The sequence below is a fragment of the Mobula hypostoma genome, chromosome 7 (genome assembly GCF_963921235.1).
Source record: "Mobula hypostoma chromosome 7, sMobHyp1.1, whole genome shotgun sequence".
NCBI lineage: Eukaryota > Metazoa > Chordata > Chondrichthyes > Myliobatiformes > Myliobatidae > Mobula > Mobula hypostoma.
Genome location: NC_086103.1, coordinates 12763218 through 12781836, shown reverse-complemented (window position 1 = coordinate 12781836; position 18619 = coordinate 12763218). Strand labels below are relative to the sequence as shown.

At 43.8% G+C, this 18619-nt stretch overlaps 1 protein-coding gene across 3 annotated transcripts in view; it reads right to left on the bottom strand.

The window, feature by feature from the left end:
• Window positions 1-17843, bottom strand: part of dctn4 (dynactin 4) — a 67566-nt gene extending 49723 nt beyond the window's left edge. For 2 of the 3 annotated variants that reach the window (XM_063053037.1, XM_063053038.1), the window contains exons 1-4: window positions 17674-17843; window positions 3783-3853; window positions 1278-1456; window positions 935-978 (exon numbers count right to left, since the gene is read on the bottom strand). In XM_063053037.1, coding sequence (XP_062909107.1) covers window positions 935-978; window positions 1278-1456; window positions 3783-3853; window positions 17674-17808 — 429 coding nt within the window. In that variant the 5' untranslated portion in view covers window positions 17809-17843. The remainder of the gene's footprint in view (window positions 1-934; window positions 979-1277; window positions 1457-3782; window positions 3854-17673) is intronic. The other variant, XM_063053039.1, reaches the window with a different exon arrangement.
• Between the last annotated feature and the right edge of the window lie 776 nt (window positions 17844-18619).

Below are 18619 nucleotides of genomic sequence, written 5' to 3'. Positions count from 1 at the left end.
AAAATAATACATTAATCTTGCTTAAAATTTTGAAAAGAATGTTTCATCTTTAACTTTATGACTTTTGGAGATCAGTTCATCTTCTACTCACTTAACTATTCACAGTAACAGAAATTTTGACGGGGGTGCCCAAACTTTTGCACGTCACTGTATTTTTCCCAGGGTTGCAATGTCCAGTATTAGATTGCATGCATTTAAGGCGAGGGAGGTTTAAGCTCAAGGGAGATGTACGGAGCCAAAAGTCAGAACATCTTTTTCCAATAGAAAGGATATCAAAAGCAAGATGATGAAGGGTTAAGGTGACAGGAAGAGGTTACAAAGAGGATCTATGGGGACTGTTTTTTGTTTGACACAGATTCATGGAACGTGCTGCTAGAGGAGACCACAACATTTAAGAGAGATTTACAGATAATTTAACTCTGCCTTGGACGGTCCCAAGCCCGGCTGCGAAAGGAAGAGGGTTGGGCATGGGGCTAGCAACCCCACCCACCGTGTAAAATTCCAGAGCTACAGGAATACCAGCAGAAGCTCCTAAGACCTCATCCCTGGGAGAGGAAGGAAAGGATGGGCTACACCTGTGAATCACTTGAAAGACGGAGGCTTCCGGTAAGCTGCTGTCAGTGGTCTATGTGCTCAGTAGGGGCGATAGGTTTAAGTAGACAGATACTTCAAATGGACAAGGCAAGGATACAGTCCTAATGTGGCAAAATTGATTTACTGTAGATAAGCAAAAAAAGGTCAGGAAAATTGCATAATAAAGTGTTAGTTACAAAGTGCAGTGCAGGTAGGCCCTGTGAACAAGGCCCTATTGTGATAGATAGTGAGGTCAAGAGTAAACTAAGGGGCCTGTTTCCATTTTGTATCTCAATGTGACTCTATGACCCTAACTCAGCATCAGCCGTGTGGCTTATTGGTTACTTGAGCAGTGACTCACCCTCTGGGCATGAAGGTTCTCCGGTTCCTGCCACCCTCCACTTGCTGAAAGAGAAGGAACAAGATTAGCACGGTTCACAGGAATCAGAATCATCTTTATTATCACTAATGTATGGCAAGAAATTTACTGTTTTGCAGCAGTCCTGTGCAATACATAAAATATACTGTAAATAATTACAAGAAATATATAAAAAATTTAGTGTAAAAAAGCTAAAATAGTGAGTGTGTGTCTGTGTGCACATACACACATATATTTACACATATACATACATATATATACACACACACACTACTTGTCTCACCATGGCCTTGCTAATTAGCTGACTAATTAAGTCTCTACTTACCCACAGATTTGTCCGCCATGCCAACATCTCTAGAAGTCCAGCGGCAGAAACCACAGGCCAGGTAGTAAGCCTTCTTCATTGTGGTCTTGGCTGGATCATCGGGCAGGGGTGCTGGGATGTTTGTTGCTCTTGTGGAGAGAGTATGCATGCAGCTTGGACAGTCAAAGCAATTAGCGCACCTGCCGAGTTTAAAAACAAACATCAGGACAACCCGTTCCTGCCATAATCAAAAGGGGTGGTGGAGAGAGATTGGAAGATTCCACATCAACTCAGATCAAGGCTGAAAGATCAGATTAGCTTCATCTGAATCCTGTACTTTAAAGCATACAGTGAAATGCACCTTTTGCATCAATTACGTTGGGCAGCCTGCAAGTGTTGCCATGCTTCCAATGCAATATAGCATGCCCAAAACTCACTAACCCTGGAACGCTGGAGGAAAGCTGATCACACAGAGGAAGCCCAAACAGTCACAGGGAGAATGTACAAACTTCTTAAAAGACAGAGGTGGCAATCGAACTATTGGTGATCACTGGCACTGTAACAGTGTAATGCTACAGTACCACCCAAGGGGCAGTGGTGAAAGATTGGAAGGTTTTATCCAATCCTAGGGTTAAAAGGGGCAGTGAAAAGAGATTGGAGAATTGTTCAATGCAAACCTAGATTAACAGGATTCTATGGGGCAGTGGTGGATCGGAAGATTACATTCAGTCCCAGGGTTAAAAGGGACAGTGGTGGATCGGAAGATTACATTCAGTCCCAGGGTTAAAAGGGACAGTGGTGGATCGGAAGATTACATTCAGTCCCAGGGTTAAAAGGGACAGTGGTGGATTGGAAGATTACATTCAGTCCCAGGGTTAAAAGGGACAGTGGTGGATCAGAAGATTACATTCAGTCCCAGGGTTAAAAGGGACAGTGGTGGATCAGAAGATTACATTCAGTCCCAGGGTTAAAAGGGATCGGAAGGTTGCATGCATTTTGACACGATGCGATTGAGAGATGAGACCAGATGGGTTTGTTGCCAGAGCAAGCAAAACAAATTGAGGTTTGTCAGACTTGATAAAGATCAAGTACTCTATAGATTGATAATGCACCCAATCACGGAGATAGGGGTTATTAAGTGAGTAAAAAGGAGAATTCATTTGCAGGTTACAACATGGAACACAGTGCCCGAAGGGATGGTGCAGCAGAGAAAGCCATGGATGAAGTGCTGGAAAGTGGGATTGGTATAAATGGGTAAATGGATAAGACAGCACTCGAGAGAGACAATGTCAAGTTCATTATGTATGTAAAGGTGCAATGGAAAACCTACTTGCAGCAGCATCACAGGCACAAAGCAGCATTCACAAATAAAATACAACATAAATTATACACTAATAGATAAAAAATCCATTTTAGTGCAAAGTAGCCATAGTGTTGCTAAATTATAATGATTTGTAACGGGTTTTGTGCATTGGTTCACAAAGCACCAACACCACCAGCTTCAGGAACAGCTACTTTCCTTCAACCATTTGGTTTTTGAACCAACCAACACAACCCTAATCACCTCAGTACTGCAACACTATGAGCACCTTCCACTACAATGAACGTTTTTGTCCTAATTGCATTCTTTCTTTTACAATTTATATTTTTCTTGTGCATATTGTCTCTAAAGAGTATTGATGATGGTTCGGATTGCCCATCTTGTAAAGACACTGCCCAGAAGACGGCAATGGCAAACCACTTCTGAAGAAAAATTTGCCAAGAACTATCATTGTCATGGAAAGACCATGATTGTCCACTTCATGACACATATGAACCAACATTGTCTCCATCTCTAATGCTGTATAGCAGTGACGCTGCTGCGTTTTTTACTGGACCTGTGCACTCACTACTTGACATATGGTAGTAAACTCTCATCTTATTCTGAAGTACCAGACGCAAGGACACCTTCTATCCTGCTGTTATCAGACTCTTGAATAGACCTACAGTATGATGGAAAAGTCTTGGGCACATATATACAGCTAGGGGGCCCAAGACTTTTGAACACTACTGTAGTAATTTTAGGTATCGCACTGTATTGCTGCCGCAAAAAAAAATCCATGACATAAGTGAGTGATAATAAATCTGACTTTGATATGGGTCTCAATTGTGGACTGAGAGTGGGAAGGGGACAGGGAGAGGGGGATCATAGTTGGGAAGAGGGTAAAGGAGAAGGGCGGGAATGGGAAACAGCAGAGAGACGTTCTGCCATGATCAATAAACCAATTGCTTGGAATCAAATGAACTTGCCTGTTGTCTCAGCTCCTGCACCATCCTCTGCCCTGGCACTCCTTCTCTGCCACCTGCCCCATGCCCCTCCCGCAGCGCTCCACCCTTGCCATTCCCAACATCCTCTGTCCTGCCAGATTTACAAATTCACTCACTGTACCACATTGACAAATACAGTACAGTGCAAAAGTCTTAGACACCCTAGCTATATACATGTGCCTAAGACTGTATTTTATAGCCCCAGTGCGCCGGCATCACCTGTTCTTCTTCAGTTTGGCCTCAGCCGAGGGCATGTTCTCCAGGCAGCTTGGGCAATAGTGGGAATCCACCTGCAGATAGTAAAGTGAGCGTTAACTGTTTCACACACACTCTGTGGCCAAAATTACAAGCTCATTAAAAAACTGCATGACACTCACTGTAAACAGTACAAAACGAAACTGTGGGTACATAAGGGGTACAGATGTGGTAAACGCAAGCAGGCTTTTTCCACTGAATTTGGGTGAGACTACAACTAGAGGTCATGGATTAAGGTGAAAGGTGAAATGTTTATGGAAACAGGAGGGGGAACCACTTCACATAGGGGATGGAACGAGCTGCATGGCGGAAGAAGATTTGATTTCAACATTTAAGAGAAATTAGGATAGAGTCATAGAAAAGGAAGCACAGAATTAGGCCATTCTGCCCATCTAGTCCATGCTAAAATATTTAAACTGTCTAGTCCCATTGACCTGTACCTGGACCATAGCCCTCCATTACCCTCCTATCCATCTATCTATTCAAAGGTCTCTGAATGGATGGGAGGGGTATGGGGGGCTTTGATCCTCATGTAGGCTGATGGCACTCGACAGGTTACTAGCTTGACATGGACTAGATGGCCAACGGACCTGTTTCTGTGCTGTAGTGTTCCATGACTATTCTACTCTTCACACCTCAGTGCGGGGGTCTGGCCTACTTAAGACACTTGGGTGTATACCCATAATGTACAGGCTGAGGGAGTAAAATATAATATAAACACAAGACATTCTGCAGATGCTGGAAATCTAGAGAAACGTGCACAAAATGCTGGAGGAACTCAACAGCTCAGACAGATTTTATGGAGGGGAATAAACAGTCAACATTTTGGGCCAAGCCCCTTCATCAGGACTCATCTCAAAACCCTGTGTGCATTTTCAGGAGATTATAAAAATCTGAAGAGTCAAAGATCAAAGTAGATTTATTATCAAGGTATGTATGCAGTATACAACCCTGATATCCATCTTCCTGTAGGAAGCCACAAAACAAAAACACCATGGAACTCACTCGAAGAAAACATCAAACACCCAACAAGCAAATAAAAAGAGCACAAACAGCAAAAAGATAAGCAAACAACACACTCAAATTAAACATCAAACCTCAGGGTCCTTGAAACAGTCTAGTAATGTTCTGTTCAGCTTGTGTTGTCTGTTGACCGCAGGCCACAGAGCCTGTCCACCCCAATCAAAATCACACAAAACAGCAGTAATAAAGGAGTAATCCGAAACAGTCACCTAAAAACCAGTCCAATCCACAAACCACACCCATCAAACCTAGCCCAAGACACAAGACTCCTGCACTTCCCCCGGGCAGCAGTGAGCAAGCGAGAGGGAGACCGGCCAAATACAGGCAGACGGTGCTGAATGCCCGCTCGCCTTCTACTCTCATCCTCGATGCCGGCATCTGCAGCAACAAACAATCTGCTAGACTCAAAGGAATTCAGTGGGCCGGGCAGCATCTTCTCATCTTCCAGCCAATGCCAAAAGCACAAGATTATGTGTCACAGCAGCTCACTGTGGACAAGCTGATGGCCACAGACCTCATGTATGTCATTGGCTGTGAAATGCATTGAGATGAGGAATTTATAAACATCTTTTTCGACCAATCCTACGTGCTTTCAGAATGTGTTTAGTAGCATTTATAAAGCAGCATGAAGATATAAAACTACTGAACACAGAAAGTTCACCAATAGTCCTACTTCAGTTTACTATCACTGACATGTTGTTTTGTGGCAGCAGTACAGTCACCATCATTACACGCCGTGCCATATGACATGGACAGTCAGAGTCTTTTAACCATGACTGTTCTTGACAAGGTTTTCCTGCAGAAGTGGTTTGCCATTGCCTTCTTCTGGGCAGTGTCTTTGCAAGACGGGTGACCCCAGCCATTATCAATAATCTTTAGAGATTGTCTACCTGGGATCAGTGGTCGCATAACCAGGACTTGTGATGCGCACCAGCTGCTGATACAACCATCCACTACCAGTTCCCATGGCTTCACGTGACCCTAATTGGGGGTCTAGGCCAGTGTTCTTCTCTCCTCTCCCAACAGACAGAAGATACAAAAGCCAGAAAACACATACCACCTAATTTTCTAACATGATCAGATGGACTCTTAATGTCACAATCTATCTCATTATGATCTTGAAACTTACTGTCTGCACTCCTTCTGTAACCGTAACACTTTATTCTGCATTCTGTTATTGTTTTCCCTTGTTCTACCTCAATGCACTGTGCAATGATCTAATCTGTATGAACAGTGTACAAGACAAGCTTTTTCACTGTATCTGACAATAAGGTCACAAAAAGAGAGGTCAGGATGGGGGTAGAAGTGGCCATAAAGCTTCTGCCTCACAAACCAGTGCTGAACATGTGGAAATTAACTGACCTTTCCAGCTTCATCTCAGTCCTGAATCAGGCAGGTTGGTACATTTATTAACCAATGTAAATGGACCCTGGTGTACAGCTGAGGGGCAGAAACTGGCCATGCAAGGTTACAGAGATAATTAGTGGGGAAATTGATTTGCTCTGGGAGCTGGCTCAAATAACCACATCTCCGACGGAAACAATAGTTTTATGTGTTTTTATTTACAGACATAGCCCTTCCAGCCAAAAGAGCCAATTTACAGCCATGTGACCAATAAACCTACTAACTCATGCATCTTTTGAAATGTGGGAGGAAACTGGAGCACCTGGAAGATATCCAATCGGTCAGAGGGAGAATGTACAGGTGGCAGCAGGAATTGAATCCAGGTCGCTGGTGCTATAATAGCATCATTCTAATGGCTACGCTACCATAAAACCGTAAAGCAGGGTACAGGCCCTTCAAATGACGATATTGTGCCAAGCTTTTAACCCAACATCAACTTAACCCTCCCTCTCCTATGTAGACCTCCATTTTTCTATCATCTATGTATCTGGCAAAGGAACAAGGAATTTGCATGAAGTCAACCTAGCAGTGGGCAAGGAGAAGTGGAATGATTTGATGATCATTATATTAGTTATCCAAGACATTGATGAGAGTAGCAGTAGTAATCTGGGTTGCGTTATACTTCAGCAAGCAAACATGCTTAATGATGGAAAGGTGATGGCTGAAACACAGAGTGGAAACTCTCCGAGTGGTAAGGTTGAGGCTTTATGAGGCATTGATCAGACCACACTGGGAGTATTGTGTATCTACGGAAAGGGTGTCCTGGCATTGGAGAGGGTCCAAAGGAGGTTCACAAGAATGATCCTGGGAATGAAAGGGTTAACATACAAGAAGCATTAGATGACTCTGGGCCTGTACTTGCTGCATTCACAAGAACGGAGGGGCGGGGGAGATACCTCATTGAAACCTATTGAATACTGAAAGAGCTAAATCAAGTGGATGCAGAGAATTTGTTTCCTATCATGGGCTGACTAGGACCAGAGCACACAGCTTTATTACGGAGACGAGGATGAATTTCTTTAGCCAGAGGGTGGTGAATCTGTGGAATTCATTGCCGCAGACAGCTGCGGAGACCAAGTCACTGGGTAAATTTAAAGCAGAGGTTGAAATGTCCTTGATTAGTCAGAATGTCAAAGGTTATGGGGAGAAGGCAGGAGAATAGGATTGAGAGGGATAATAAATCAGCTATGATGGAATAGTGGAGCAGACTCAATGGGCCAAATGACCTAATCCTGCTCCCATGTCTTATGGAAACCATAAGCATGAACATAACATAGAGACCCAACTGCTGGAAACAAAAGTCAGAGGAGATATTCGGAGCTAAAGTGGAGGCTGTAGTCAAGCTGTGAGTTGATGGGACTGGGCAAAATAATAGTCCCGCATGGACCAGCTGAGCCGAAGGACCTGTTTCCGTGCTATAGTGCTCTGTGACTCCAAGTTAACATGTTCAGCCACGCTAAAGATCGTGAACAAAGGTGATGCTTGCATGTGATCTGGCATTCGAAGCCTGCAAACTGATCATGATTGAAGTGTGAAAATAATTAGTGCAGCAGAGACACACACAAACATCACTCGTACATACACACAGATGCACAAACAAGAGCCACAATTACTCATTTCTTGATGTGAAGTGGAACTAAAACTCAAAGATGTTTGTAAATGCTCTCCTTTCCATGACCTATCGGTTTTAATTCAGAGATTGCAACACTTCCTGTTTTTGTCACCACATATTCACTAACCATGTTGATCCTTTGGTAACACACACAAAATGCTAGAGGAACTCAGCAGGCCAGGCGACATCTACAGAAAAGTGTGCAGTTGATGTTTCGGGCCAAGACTCTTCAGCAGGACCCTTCTTCACACATTTTGTGTGACACACATAAAAGTTGCTGGTGAACGCAGCAGGCCAGGCAGCATCTCTAGGAAGAGGTACAGTCGACGTTTCGGGCCAAGACCCTTCGTCAGGACTAACTGAAAGAAGAGCTGGTAAGAGATTTGAAAGTGGGAGGGGGAAGGGGAGATCCAAAATGATAGGAGAAGACAGGAGGGGGAGGGATGAAGCCAAGAGCTGGACATCTGCAGATTTCCCAGTGTTTGCACATTTTGTGTGTGTTGCTTGGACTTCCAGCATCTGCAGATTTTCTCCTGTTTGAGATTTGATCTTTTGGCAATGGATTTCTAACTGGTTGCATCACCCCCTCCTATGGAATGGCCACTGCACACGATCAGAAAGCTGCAGAAAGTTGTCAACTCAGCCAGCTCCATCGGGGCACTAGCCTCCTCAGCATATAGGACAATTCAAACAATGATCATACCAGTGCCCAAGAGCAAGATGAGCTGCCTTAACAACTATCCGAGTTGCACTCACAGCTAATGTGATGAAGTGGCTTGACAGGTTTTGATTAGAGTCAACGCCTGCCTATGCAAGGACCTGGCACTGTAATTTGGAATCATCACAATCGGTCTACAGTGGACGCAAACCTTGCTGGCTCTCCACTCGGCCCTGGATCACCTGGAAAATAGCAATACCTATATCTACAAACAACAACACACATCAAAGTTACTGGTGAACGCAGCAGGTCAGGCAGCATCTCTAGGAAGAGATACAGTCGACGTTTCAGGCTGAGACCCTTCATCAGGACCTATATACCTATATCTATGTCAGACTGCTGTTCATGGACTACAGGTCAGCATTCAACACAATCATACCCTCAGTTTCAGTCAACGTTCCAAATCCTGGGCCTCCGTTCCTTCCTCTGCAACTGGATATTTGACTTCCTCACAGAAAGACCACAATCTGGGCAAATCAGAAATAACATCACCTCCTTGCTGACAATCAACATTGGCACAGTCCAAGGATGCATGCTCAGCCAACTGCTCCACTCTCTCTACATCCACGATTGTGTGGATAGACACAACTCAAATGTCATCTATAAATTTACCAAGAGTACAACTATTCTTGGCAGAATTTCAGATGGTAATAAGGAGGCACACAGGTGTGAGATAGATCAGCTGGTTTGAGTGGTATCGTAGTAACACCCTTGTACACAATGTTGGTAAGACCAAGTAATTCTGGACTTCAGGAAGGGGAAGTAAGGGAATACACACATCGTGGGAACAGCAAAGTGTCAGCAGTTTCAAACTCCTGGGTGTCAACATCTGAGGATTTATCCCAGACCCAACATATTGATACAATTACAATAAAGGCAACAGAAGTTATATTTTATTATGAGCTTGAGAATTGGTATGTCACTAAAGAAACTTGCAATTCTACAGATGTACTGTGGAGAGTATTCGTCTGGTATTGGGTGGGGGGGAGAGAGAAGCACTGTTGTAAACTTCTGCCAGCTCCATCACGGGCACTAGCCTCTCCAGCATATGGGACATCTTTAAAAGGCAACTAGACAACGGGGTGACCCATTGGGGCACCCTATGAGGGAAGGGTAGTGCAGTCTGATGTGACCAGAATGAACATTAAATTTTTCTGAATGCTATTGGTATCGCTTTGCTTTGGAAACTGAAGTAGAAAACCTCAGTTTATTAAAGAAGAACGACACGTAGCAAAGCAAATATAGCTCCTCCTCGTTTAATGAAAGACACTTTTGATGACATCATTTCTGGTTTATCTGCCACCCTTGTGCCTCTCGTTGTCATTCTGGAGACGTGCAGTCCTTTCATCCCCCGTCTCTTCATCTATTCTGCTGTTTGTTGATGGTCTCTGATTCTGGAGACGTGCATGCCTCTCCTCCTCTGTCTCTTCTTCTCTCATCCTTTTTTTGTCCTGACTCTTTGATCCTTGAGTCGCATGGCCCTGGCTTCATCCAATTATTGTTCTCTCTCTCTCCTTGCCGCTTCCTGACGACATTTGGCGTCATCTCTTGACCATAATGTCCCCCTTCCCTATCTACGCGGCATAATTAGGCTGACCATTTTTTTTTACCCTAACGCTGGATAGAAGTGTACGGGATCTTTCTTTTGTTATGTTTAAAATGGCGACTTTGTTATGTTAATCTGGGGAATGCAGCTTTGTTGTGCTTTAACGCTGAAGAAAGTTTGCGCTAGCAGTTTGTTTTACTTTAAATTGAGATAGCAGGGTTCTATTAGCCAATGGGTGGTTATGTATCGTTTTGTTTTCGGATACCATGCTGTATGATATGACTGTGGACTGAGTTTTGGCGGGAAGTCGGAGGAGAGACGAGGAGGACCGCGGAAGTGCGGAGAGGCTCCGGTCGATCACTAAGGGTGGTCCCGAGCCGTGAGTCAACGGAATTCGGGTGGTGGTCTGAAGTCGAATTGAGCTCCAACGGTAGCGTGCGAAGAACTTGGACTTTGGACTTTGATAAGTGTTGGCACTTTTTTTTCCCATTACTTTCCTCTCTGTATCAAATGTATATTAACGTCATAGAATTAGTAATATCTATAAAGTGTATTTGTTAAAATTTACTGGGTGTGCTGGCTGATGATTGATGTTGTGATTGATTCGGGCGGCCACCGACCCTGTGGGGAGTGTTGAGGTGGGTGCTGGGCTGGATTTCCCCTAGACATACACGAGCCAATATAACGGAACGTTACAGAAGATATGAAGCAGTAACACCAAAGGATGCTGATTATTCTTGATGATGTGGTTGGCGCGCTCCTAAATGGACGTGATATAGTCACCACTGTCCTTTGACTGCAGCAAAGGGTTTTATGGGTGCCTCGAAGTACATCATTACAATAAGATTTAATTATCTCTTATTGATGGGTGGCAGTTAGATCTGTCCCAATCCTGCATGTGCTGATGGTGATTAGCAGAATGTGACCCCTCAAAATAGAGCTGCCCTGGTCTTTTACTCCGGTAGGTGTCGCTGCTGAGGCTGGCCGTGCGCATGTGTTGGGCTGTCGCATTCCGATTTCCATGATGGCGGATCGTCTCTAAGGGTCAAAGCAAGCACATTGATTTTGGCGAATGAGCAAGTTTATACGAATATATAACCCTGAACTTTGCCTGCATTCTGTAAGTTAGTGCATTTTAATTCGATTTAGCCAAAATAAGTGCCGCTGTAATGCACCATTCACGCTAATTGAAGGTCACAAACAGACAGACAGACAGAGCATGAGAGTTTTAGTAGTATATAGATGCCACAAAAAGGTGGCATCCATCATTTTGGACCCTAATCACCCAGGACATGCCCACTTCTCATTGCTACCATCAAGGGGGTGGCAAAGGAACCTGAAGACTCATACGCAATGTTTCAGGAATACCTTCCTCCCCTCCGCCATCAGATTTCTGAATGGACAATGACCCCACATACACGGACTCAATACCTCTTTTCTCTTTTTGCACTACTTAATTTTCTTTTTTTATATACATACTTACTGTAATTTATATATCTTTTATGCATGACAATGTACTGCTGCCACAAACCAACCAACTTCATGGCATACAGTGTCTATAAAGTGCTCACCCCCCTGGATGTTTTCGTGTTTTATTGTTTTACAACATTGGTTCGACGAGCCAAAGGGCCTGTATCTGAGCTGTAATGCTCTAGGACCCTGTGCCTCGATCATCTTAATATCCAAACCCAATCAATGTGCCTCAGCACTGAGCATTCACAATCCTCTTGGATACTCTTTACCATCTAGACCAGGGGTTCCCAACCTGAGGTCCAAGGACACTTTGCTTTAACGCTATTGGTCCATAGCTTAAAAAGGGTTGGGAACCCCTGCTGCAAGTAAATAAATTTCTTCTGATCTTAGTCCTATTTTGTGACTGGAACACTATTTACTAACACTGCATACAGAAGAAACCTCATCCCGGCATCTACCACTTAAAGCCTTGTAGGAAATTTGTATTTTTCTGTGACATCACTTCTCCTAATGGAAAAAATTAATGTTATTTGTCACATACACATCAAAACAGACAGTTCCATGTGTTGCTTGTGTCAACTGATACAAACACACAACCTCCAGGTTCAGAAACAGTTATTACCAATCAACCACTAGACACCTGGACCAGAGGGGATAACTTCACTCACCTCAATTCTGAACTCAAGGGCACTACAACTTGTGTTCTCAGTACTATTTATTTATTTATGTCTTCTTTTGCATTTTGACTGTTTGTCCACCTTTGTGTATAGTTTTTCACTTATTCTATTGTATTTCTTTGTTCTACTTTGAAAGCCTGCAAGAAAATGAATCTCAAAGTTGTATATGCTGTAGTCAGGGGAGGGACATGTGTGTACTCAGGGGTGGCACTGGAGATAAGCTCCCACTATCTATTAAAAGCTCCCAATTGCGTGAGTCTCACATAACCTCTGACAACCAAGTTCAAAGTAAATTTATTATCAAAATATATATATCACCATCTAAAACACTGAAGTTCACTTTATTGCAGGCATACTAGATAAATCCAGAATAGAATATTAACCATAACAGAATCAGTGAAAGACTGCACCAACTTGGGCATTCAACCAGTGCACACAAGAAAGAAAGAAAGAAAGAATAATAATAAATAAGCAATAGATATCAAGAACATGAGATGAAGAGTCCTTGAAAGTAAGTCTATAGGCTGTGGGAACATTTCAGTGACAGAGCGAGTGAAATTATCCTTTCAAGTTCAAGAGCCTGAAGGCTGAGGGGTAATAGGAAATGTTTGTGAACCTTTTGCAATTACTTGGCTTTCTGCATTAATTACTCATAAAATGCAGTCTGATCTTCATCCAAGTCACAGTAATAAACACAATCTGCCTAAAATAATAAACAATTACAATTCTCATGTCTGTATTGAACGCATTGTTTAATCATTCACAGACCAGGCTAGGAAAGGTATGTGAACCCTTGTATTAAATAACTGGTAGAACCTCCTTTAGCAGTAATAATCTCCATCAAACATTTCCTGTAGCTGCTGATCAGATTTGCAAAATAGTGAGGAGGAATTTTAGACTAATCTTCCATACAAAACTGTTTCAGTTCATCAATATTTATGCTATACCTTGCACGAACAGCCCTCTTCAGGTCATGCCACAGCATCTCAATTGATCTTAAGGTCTGGACTCTGACTTGGCCATTCCAAAACATGAATTTTCCTTTTTTTAAAACAACGTTCTGTTATTGATTTACTCTTGTGTTTTGGATCATTGCCTTGCTGAATCATTCAACTTCTATTAAGCTTCAGGTGATGGACCACTACACTGACATTCTCCTGTAAAAAGTCTTGATACAATTTTGAATTCATTGTTCCCTCATTGATGCAGGCTGTCCAGGCCCTGAGACAGCAAAGCAGCCCCAAACCATGATGCTCCTTCCACCGTGCTTCACAGCTGGGGTGAGGTTTTGGTGTTAGTGTGCAGTGCCCTTTTCCCTCCAAACATAGCAATGTACATTTCTGCCAAAAGTTCAACTTTTGTCTCACCTGTACACAGAACATTGTCCCAGAAGCATTGTAGAACATCCAGGTGGTCTTTTGCAAACGAGATGTGCAGCAATGAATTTTTGGAGAGCAGTGGTTTCCTCCGTGGTGACTTTCTATGAACACCATTCTTGTTCAGTGGTTTTCTTATAGTGGACACATGAACGGAGAACTTAGCAAGTCTAGAGATTTCCAAAGGTTACCCTGGATCCTTTTTCATCTCCTCCAACATTGTACCCTTGGTATGATCTTTGCAGGACGCCCACTCCTAGGGAGAGTGGCAACAGTACTGAATTTCCTCCTTTTGTAGACAATTTCTCTTACTGTGGATTGATGCTTTTGTAGACTTTTCCAGCTTCATGCATCTTTACAATTCTTCTGCTAAGGTCCTCTAAAAGTTGTTTTGATCTAGGCACGGTGCACATGAACAGATCTTTCTTGAGAAGAGCAGGCTCTGTCAGTAACCTGACTTTGTGTGTCTTTGTTCATACAGGGCAGGGAACCTTTAAAACCCACACCTCAATCACACCACATTGATTGGTACACCTAACTCCAAATAGTTTTTGTAGAAGGCATTACCCCAGAGATTCATCAACTTTCTTGAACCTAGACTATTTGATTAAATGGTGTACTCTGTATTAACGAGAAGTAGCACAATTGTTTATGTTATTTGTTTAGGTATATTGTGTCTATTATTGTGACAGAAGGAGATCAGACCACATTTTACGAGTAACTAATGCAGAAAACCAGGTAATTGCAAGGGTTCACAAGCTTTTCCTTGCAACTATAACTGATCCTGAATCTGATGGTGTGAATCCTGAAGCTCCTGACGGCAGCAGCAAGAGGAGAGCATGACCTGGGTGGTGGGGGTGTAGCATTGTCCGTTCAAGGGCATTGGTGCTTCCGTACCAAGCTGTGATGCAGCCAGTCAATACACTCTCCATTACACATCTATAGAAGTTTGTCAAAGTTTTAGATGTCATGTCAAATCTCGGCACTGCTGCGCTTTCTTCGTAATTGTAATTACGTACTGGGCCCAGGACATGTTCTCTGAAATGATAAACACCAAAGAATTTAGAGTTGTTGAAGCTCTCCTCATGGATCTCTGGTTTCTTCGTCCTGAAGTCAACAATCAGCTCCTTGGTTTTGCCGACATTGAATACGAGGTTGCTAATTGTGGCACCACTCAGCCAGATTTTCAATCTCCCTCCTATATACTGATTTGTCACTACCTTTAATTCAGCCAACAACAGTGAAGGAAATGTTGTTACCAATCCGAACCAGCTGGGGTCTGCAAGTGAGGAAGTCGAGGATCCAATTGCACAGGGAGGTATAGGAGCCAAGGTCTTGAAGTTCATTGATTAGTTTTGAGGGAATGATGGAATTGAATGCTGAACTGTAGTCAACGTCAATAAAGAGCAATCTGATGTATGCATCTTTGCAGTCCAGATGTTCCAACGGTGAGCGAAGAGCCAATGATACGGACAGATTGGAGTGGGCCCAATTCTCTTCTCAAGCAGGAGTTGATATATTTCAGCACCAGACTCTTAAAACACTTGATCACTGTGGTTGCAAGTGCTACTGACTACAGTCATTGGGGCAGGTTACCACATGCTTCTTAGGCACTGTTACAAGTGAGCCTGCTTGAACCTTAGACTGAAGCGAAAAAGTCAAAGACCTCAGTGAGCACTCAAAACTGAATGGCAACTCTTGCAATGCCACTGGTGACAAACTGTATTGGTTTCTGCCATTCCTCTGGATTCATCAGATGCGTGGAGAGGGGTAGCCTGCTACCTGGGCAGCAGCTTGCTTTCCATTCATGCTGTCCCAGCTTGCGTATCATGTAGACAGATGGTCCACCGAGACCAATGGAGTGCCTCTCCACGATATGTACCCTGATAATAAATTTACTTTGAACTTCGAAATCAAATCATCAAGGACTGTGCTGGCACGCTTATAGCTCAATAACCCTAACTCATATGTCTGGAACGTGGGAGGAAACCAGAGAACCTGGAGGAAATCCACAAGGTCACAGGGAGAATGTCCAGACCACTACAGACATTGATTGTGGGCCAAAATTGTAGAGCAATTATCTAATTGCCGCCCCTCCTTGTGGAAGACAGTTCAAGAATCACCAATCTCCACCAGGAGAAATTTCTACATCTTAATTATCCTTTTATCTTGGAATTCTATTCCCTCAACACATACAAAAAGCTGGAGAAACTCAGCAGGTCAGACTAGCAGCTATGGACGGAAATGGACAGGTGACGTTTTGGGCTGAGACTCTTCATCAGGATAGGACATCAATCTCCCCCCCCCCCCCCATTAGAGATATTGGTGAAAATACCTCAACATCTGTCTGCCAAGCTGAAACATGGGCAGCTGTGCTTTGGTGTAAATTTGTGATGGTGAACAAGTAATGTGTCATTAAAACTGGTTGCCCCATTATAGGAAGGATGTCGAGGCTTTGGTGAGGGTACAGAATAGGTCTACCAGGATGCCGCCTGAATTAGAGGGCACGTGCTGTAACAAGAAGTTGGGACAAACGTGGATTGTTTTCTCTGGAGTGGTGGAGGCTGAGGGGAGATCTGACAGATGATTATAAGATTATGAGAAGCACTGATATAACAGACAGTAATTTTTTCCCAAGGCTGAAATGTCTCATACCAGAGGGCATGAATTAATGTGAGAGGGGAGTAACTTCAAAGGAGATACAAGGGGCAAGTTTTTTTCTCTTTTTAAAAAAATCAGAGTGGTGAGTGCCTGGAATGTGCTGCCTGAGGTGGTGGTAGAGGCAGATACATTGGGAACTTTTAAAAGACATTTGGATAGGGACATGAATGTGAGGGAAAATAGAATAATATGGACTTTGTGTAGGCAGAAGAGATTAATTGAGTTGGCCATTTGATTATTAATTTAATTGTGTGCCAAAGGGCCTGTTCCTGAGCTGCACTGTTCTATGTTCTAAGTCATACAGCACAGAAAAACTCTTCAGCCCAACTCACCTTTTCTAACAAAAATTATCATCTAAGTTAGTTATATTTGCCTGCATTTGATCCACAGAGACTTCCAATCTGCGCCGTGTAAGGCATGAAAATGCCCGACGCAGACCTCTCATAGTCTGAGTCGACGTTCCCTGATCCACAAAGCTCGAACCTTTCCTGTCTGTCAAATGTCTCTATTATCAAGTTTACTATCACTCAACTATATATGTGTATATAACCGTATAATGTAAAGCACAGTAGTACACATAACACACAATAGCTTAAGGAGGTAAGGATAAAATCTACAGGTGAATCCAACATTAACATTAAATATTATAAGGTACAGAACAGAATAGCCAGTGACGCTTTAAATACGATGCAACTGGGAGATCAGAAGCCTAATGAACTGGGTGAAGAAACTTCTTCTCATTCTAATCGTTCTTGGTTTTAAACAGCGTAAGTCTCCTGCCTGATGGTAGAAAGTCAAAGAGGGTACTGGATGGATGACTAGGATCCTTAAAAATACTAAGTAAGGGTGCTGATAAATGGATGTTAGGAAGACAGCTATGATCCTCTCGGCTGTTCTCACAGTCCTTTGTAGGGACTTCTAGTCCCATGTTCGAATACTTCCATTCTAGATGGAGATCCAGCTTGGGGTGGGGATTCATTCCGGGGCCGAGGTGGGGTGGGGTTGGAACTCATTCGGAGGCCGGGGTGGGGAGACATCCCGGGGCCGGGAAGCGGGGGGAGGTGTGAGGAGACATCCCGGCGCCAGGGAAGGTGGGGTGACAGACGTCCATGAGCCAGGAGGCAAGGAGAGGGTGGGGGTAAACAGATACACCCGCCCGCCTCCTGCCTGCACAGGCCGCAGCCCCTCAGCCCGGCGAGAGCCGGCTGCCAGGCGGCGCCGTATTCCCATTGGCTCCTCCGTTTGAGTGGCAGCGCCAGCAGCCAATCAACAAGCGCGCCGCAGAACCGGGCCGCCGCTCCTGGGCGGGTCCCCGTCCCCCACTGACAAGCAGTTTTACGGTTTTTCCCCCTTGAAAGAACCCACCTCGTGGGAGACGCATTCCAACGAGCGCAGTTCATGGCAATAGCGGCAGAAGTAAAGCTGTGAAAGCGGCAGCCGCAGCTTCTTCTCCCCGTTCACCAGGTAAACCACCCGCTCCAGCTGCAGCAGAGTCGCCATCTTTCCAGAGCGTCACCCCAGCTGCCGCCTCAACGTCAGTGACGTACGCCAGCCTCGGAGGGGATGGAGCTCGCGCTCGTGCGTCCTCGACGCGATGACGTCATCCGTACCGGCTCCTCCCACCCACTCTGGCTCTGGTTGCGGAGCTGTCAAAGTTCTTTAACAATAAACTGTGACTGTGATCTGATCTATTGATTGGTCACCTAGTACGACAAAAGAGACTCTTGGCCTCACAATCTATTTTATGATCTTGCACATTATCGGCTGACTGGACTACCTCTGTAACTAACACTTCATTCTGCATTCTGTTGTTTTAACTTTTTCTACCTCCATGCACCGATCTTTACCAAAGGTATGCAAGACAAGCCTTTCGCTGAGTCTTGTTACATCTACTGCCCTCTCAGTGCATATGTACACAGCTACGCAGCGAGTTAACAACTTCTCAAAATCACCCAAGACTGTTCCCACCGAAATTTAGATTATGAGGACACGCAGTCCTCTTTTATTGTCATTTAGTAATGCATGCATGAAGAAATGATACAATTTGTTCCTCCAGAATGATATCACAGAAACACAAACCAAACCAAGACTAAAAAAAACTGACAAAAACTACATAATTATAACACATAGTTACAACAGTGCAAAGCAATGCCGTAATTTGATAAAGAGCAGACAATGGGCACGGTAAAAAAAGGTTCAAAGTCTCTCGAGGAAACTGAGATGGGGGGGAGGGAATTACCAGAAGTTGGAGAATTTGATGTTCATACCAAGGGGCTGGAGACTACCCAGACACTTCAACTCTGCTTCCCAC